This window comes from Myxine glutinosa, chromosome 5, assembly GCF_964187855.1.
Source record: "Myxine glutinosa chromosome 5, kmMyxGlut1.1, whole genome shotgun sequence".
In the NCBI taxonomy this organism is placed as follows: Eukaryota; Metazoa; Chordata; class Myxini; order Myxiniformes; family Myxinidae; genus Myxine; species Myxine glutinosa.
Genome location: NC_136265.1, coordinates 153723319 through 153729318, shown reverse-complemented (window position 1 = coordinate 153729318; position 6000 = coordinate 153723319). Strand labels below are relative to the sequence as shown.

The 6000-nt window shown below is 42.3% G+C and overlaps 1 protein-coding gene across 12 annotated transcripts in view; it reads left to right on the top strand.

The window, feature by feature from the left end:
* Window positions 1-6000, top strand: part of LOC137416859 (phosphofurin acidic cluster sorting protein 2) — a 984123-nt gene that overhangs the window by 923940 nt on the left and 54183 nt on the right. For all 12 annotated transcript variants that reach the window (XM_078778889.1, XM_068102518.2, XM_078778887.1 and 9 more), the window contains one exon: window positions 1451-1557. In XM_078778889.1, the coding sequence (XP_078635015.1) occupies window positions 1451-1557 (107 nt within the window). The remainder of the gene's footprint in view (window positions 1-1450; window positions 1558-6000) is intronic.

Genomic DNA, 6000 nt, shown 5'->3' with positions numbered 1-6000 from the left:
TTGGTGGTGCGGTGTTTTGAATTACTTGGTGGTGCGGTGTTTTGAATTACTTGGTGGTGAGGTGTTTTGAATTACGTGGTGGTGAGGTATTTTGAATTACGTGGTGGTGCGGTGTTTTGAATTACGTGGTGGTGCGGTGTTTTGAATTACTTGGTGGTGAGGTGTTTTGAATTACGTGGTGGTGAGGTGTTTTGAATTACGTGGTGGTGCGGTGTTTTGAATTACTTGGTGGTGAGGTGTTTTGAATTACGTGGCGGTGAGGTGTTTTGAATTACTTGGTGGTGAGGTGTTTTGAATTACGTGGTGGTGAGGTGTTTTGAATTATGTGGTGGTGCGGTGTTTTGAATTACGTGGTGGTGAGGTGTTTTAAATTACGTGGTGGTGAGGTGTTTTGAATTACTTGGTGGTGAGGTGTAATCGTCCCAAATTTCCAGTCTGCACCTACCCCTCCCCTATGTATGTGCAGAGGGGTTCTTTCTTGAAAAAAAAACATTCAACCTAAATCTTCAACCTAAATTGCCTATAAAAATGTAATATCACAAACACAACAAATACATTTGTGCAAAGTAATTGTTTGTATTATGATTGGTGTAAATCATGACAACACAGCAACTCAGGTACAGTCATTAGCCTCAGCTAAAATAAGCCCGTTCCTCAGTAACGACGCTTGGTGAGGCATGGTATGTGCTCTACCGAGTGCAGTTATCTTGCTTGAAGTTATTGTTTTGCATTTCCTTAATTATTATTGTTAAATTGCTTGTTAATGTATAGGGTTCCATTCATCACTCGTTTCCATTACAATGTTCATTTTGGCGGAGAGCACCACTGGGGTCGCGAATACCATTAGTTTGGGTGGAAATGCGGCCCCATTCCATGGCTTCAAATTTGATCAATCAGACCTTTAAACCCGTCCTGAGGTCTAAAGCCTGACAGGTATTGTACTTGCTGCAATATGCATACATATTGTGTATATATAACCTCCATCAAATTCCCTGTTTTTTTTTTCCTGGTAGTCCCTGTGTGTCCATCTTGTTTATCCCGTGTACCCCACCCCAGCCCTTCCCTGGCACAGATCTCCCGATGTCCATCCCCACTGTTGTTTTGCTTCCCTCTCTTGTCCCCTCGTGTTTCCCCCTCCTCCCTTTGTTATATGTTTTGTGTGTTAGCTCTTATATGAGCCATGACAACGTATACAAAAAATAAATTGTACTATTTATCTGTGGAAATTGTGGATTTACTTGGAATGGGTGTTATTGTTTGCAGTAAGTAATACGAATAACATATCAGGCACGTGCTACCTCACCAGTGTCAGCCTCACAAAGTATCTAAGCACTCACTGTTCCATCACATCGATACTCCTTTTTTTTTTTTTACTGAAATTGACTTCCTTTTCAGATTGTGAGCTGCTAACTTTGAGATGATTGAGAGATATGTTTGTGTGCCGCAATAGTACATGGCAGCAAGACTGCAGACTGCTGGTCACCCTGTCATATGTACTACTTCACCTGGAGACGTACATGTGGCTTTTTCTTCCCTCATCACTCGCCTGCAACATCAGTGAGTCAACAGCATCTCGTGTCCCATCCACCCCTCAACTCTCCCATGTCTCTCTCTCTCTCTCTCTCTCTCTCTCACACACACACACACACACACACACACACACACACACACACACACACACACACACACACACACACACACACACACACACACACACACACACACACACACACACACACACACACACACATACTCTCTCTCTCTCTCTCTATCTCTATCTCTATCTCTATCTCTATCTCTCTCTCTCTACATATACAGTCACGTGAAAAAGTAAGTACACCCCATGTAAAGTTTTGACTTTTTCAACATACAACTATTTGATCTTCATTTCAACAATATTGATAGATAAAGGTGATATAATATAACAAATATCATGAAACATTTACATTTTGTAGTCCATTGTATAATTTAAATAAACATAAATGCAAATTTCGCATGTGGAAAAAGTAAGTACACCCTTGGCTCTAATAGGTGGTATTGCCCCCTTTGGCAGAAACAACCTCAAGTAGGCGTTTCTTATATCTGTCTACCAGTCTCTGACATCGACTGGGAGAAATTTTTGCCCACTCCTCCATGCAGAATTCTTTCAGCTGTGCGATGTTTGAGGGGTTTCTTGCATGCACAGCTCGTTTCAAATCCCCCCCACAACATCTCTATGGGATTTAGATCCGGGCTTTGACTTGGCCATTCCAGAACCCTCCATTTCTTTCTTTTCAGCCATTCCATTGTGGATTTACTGGTATGTCTAGGGTCATTGTCATGTTGCAAGGTCCACCTTCGGTTGAGCTTCAACTTTCCGACAGATGGCCTCACATTATCCTCAAGCACCCTCTGGTACAATGAAGAATTCATAGTGGATTCTATGATGGTGAGCTGCCCAGGCCCTGATGCAGCAAAGCTGCCCCAAACCATAATATTTCCACCACCATGCTTTACAGTTGGTATCAGGTTCTTGTGGTCAAATGCTGTCTTTGGTTTTCGCCAAACATGTCTTAGGGTACTGTGGCCAAATAGCTCTACCTTTGACTCATCTGTCCAGAGACCATTGTTCCAGAAGTGCTGGTCTTTGCCTAGGTGTTCATTGGCAAACTTTAGTCTTGCCCTGATGTTCTTTCTGGACAGCAAAGGTTTCCTGCTGGCACACCTCCCATGTAGATCAAATTTGTGCAGCCTCTTTCTAATGGTAGACTCGTGCACTTTGGCATCAACAGTGGCGAGAGCTACCTGTTGGTCCCGTGATGACATTCTGGGGTTCTTCGAGACTTTTCAGCATCTTGCGGTCTGCTCTCGGGCTGAACTTTCTGGGGCGGCCTGGCCTGAACAAGTTGGCAGTTGTTTGGAATCTTCTCCACTTGTAGATGATCTTCCGGACAGTCGAATGATCGATTTCAAATTGTTTGGAGATCTTTTTAAATCCCTTCCCAGACTCGTAGGCATCTATAACCTTCTTTCTGAAGGCCTCAGAGAGCTCTTTTGATCTAGGCATGGTGACGCCACACGCTTCAACAACAAAGAGCAAACCAAACTAAATGTCTGAGGTTTAAATAAGACAGGTTCCTCCAAGATCCTCTCTAACGATGTTCTAATCATTTGCACCTGAGCTGGTGCACCTGATTCTAATTTTAGGTATTTGAAGTAGTGATAAATGTAGGGGTGTACTTACTTTTTCCACATGCGAAATTTGCATTTATGTTTATTTAAATTACACAATGGACTACAAAATGTAAATGTTTCATGATATTTGTTATATATCACCTTTATCTATCAATACTGTTGAAATGCAGATCAAATAGCTGTATGTTGAAATATGTTGAAAAAGTCAAAACTTTACATGGGGTGTACTTACTTTTTCACGTGACTGTATATATATGTGTATATATATATATATATGTGTGTGTATATATATATATATGTATATATATATATATATATATATATATATATATATATATATATATATATATATATATATATATATATATATATATATAATATTCTCCGTAGGTGATTCTGTCTGTCCGTGGGAGTGGCTACACCCGGTCTGGGAGGGGCTTCAAAAACACATTTCCACCATTTTGTTTCCTCGCATAGCTTTGAGGCCTCTTTTGTTAGGTCCGCGGTGTATTGCTCTCTCTCTCTCAGTTTTATTTAAACTCGAATTCGATATCTCATTTCATTTTTCACAGTCGCTAACATGGTTTTCGACTCAGTTGCAAAAAACGGGAAGAAAATTCAATGAAAATTACCGTTTATCAAACAAAATTCATTTTCAAAGGCCTGTAACATAAAGTCCATTGAGACTACCTCACGGCTTTATCTCGACTCGAATTCACCATCTGATTTCATTTTTCACAGTTGCTAACATGGTTTTAGACTCGGATGCAAAAAAACGGGAAAACGGTAAGATTGAAATCTTTAATTTTAAAAATGACATTACTTGCCATTTGATGATTACAATTAGGTGGCGACACTTCCTCTTGGGGATCGTGAAAATTCATGCGTTGTATGGAAACTCCCATTTCCAAAATGAACGAGATGGTCGATGAACGTCAACACAGACTCGCACAAGATTCTGCTGCAACAACAATGAGGCGGGAGAACAAGACAGTCGACGAAAGTCAATGCAGACTCTCACAGGATGCAGCAAGAAAACGAATGAGGCGGGAGAACTAGACCGTCGAAGAACGTCAACACAGACTCGCACAGGATTCTGCTGCAACAACAATGAGGCGGGAGAACGAGACCATGGACCAACGTCAACACAGACTCGCACAGGATTCTGCTGCAACAACAATGAGGCGGGAGAACGAGACCGTTGATGAACGTCAATACAGACTCGCACAGGATGCTGCTGCAACAAGGATGAGGTGCGAGAATGAGGTCATCGATGAACGTCAACGCAGACTTGCACAGCATGCGGCAAGAAAAAGGATGAGGCAGGAGAACGAGACTGTCGACGAACGTCAATACAGACTCGCACAGGATGCTGCTACAACAACAATGAGGTGCGAGAACGAGACCGTCGATGAACGTCAACATACTCGCACGGCATGCTGAGCAACAAAGACGTTGGAGGGCTCAGCAAACATATACAACTGCAGCCATAATGAATCCAGCCGAAGTATCGGATAATAATGTTCAAGAGCATAATTGTGGTCCGATGACGTCACCATGCGTGTATTGTTCTGCAAACCCTTTCACAAATGAATCAACAGGACAAGGGGATGGATTTACACTGTGTTGTTCCAAGGGAAAAGTTAAATTACCTCCACTATTTGTTGTGCCTGCTCGACTGCAACAACTTTATCAGGGTGACGATGGAAAATGTCGCAACTTCTGAAACAATATCCGGAATTACAATTCGGCATTAGCTTTTGCATCAATGGGCGCTCAGATCTCATCTCCTCCAGGAAATGGACCGTACTAATTTATCATCACTGTGGTCCATTACATAGTCGGAATGTTTCATTCTTTGGACGTAGTCGCAATAAAAAGTTACAATTATGTACTTAGCACATGAGGAGAGGGGCGGAGCTTTGTTCTCCAAAGTCTGGTGCCGAACCTGCAGATGAGGTCGAGATGTTCATGTTGGAACAGATTGAATCTGGTCCAGTAATTACCATTATAATCACTGCGGAAGTGGCCACTGCCATTCGTCGTGATCCCGCGCTGTCACGTGTTGTGGACGTTGTTTTGTCAGGTTCTTGGTGCAAGTTTCTGTCGACGTCAGAATATGCTCCATATGCGTCACGTGTATCCGAGCTGTCTTTAGCTCAAGAATGCGTAATGTGGGGCATGTGGGTGGTCATTCCTGCTTCTTTATGTCAGCGCTGTCTCAATGAGTTGCATGAGGGTCATTTGTAACTGCCATTTTCAAAATGAATAAAAGAATGAGGGAACAGAACGAGACCACCAATGAACGTCATGATCCTCTCCCACTCCCCCGTGTGTGACCCCCTCCCCCGTGTGTGACCCACTCCCCCGTGTGTGACCCACTCCCCCGTGTGTGACCCACTACCCGGTGCAGTGTGCGTGATGTGGGAGGGATGGGGGTGGGGAGGGCGAGGATTTGAGCTCTTGAAGTCCCATTTTACATGAGGTGCAATGACACATTTTAAACTGTATTTCACATGGATACGCACATGCATTTACATGTTATCATAAGTAAATACATTGTGTAGATTACATCATTTGTGATCTGATAAATTGCCAGTAACCATTTTGTAAAACCGAATCTGCGGCATCTAAATGAAGATGTCCAAATGTCACACATGTCCATGCCCGTGGGATTCCCACTGGTGACCCCTCTAGTGTGTGTGTGTGTGTATGTGTGTGTGTGTGTGTGTGTGTGTGTGTGTATATATATATATATATATATATATATATATATATATATATATATATATATATATATATATATTGTTGCGGATATGGCATTTG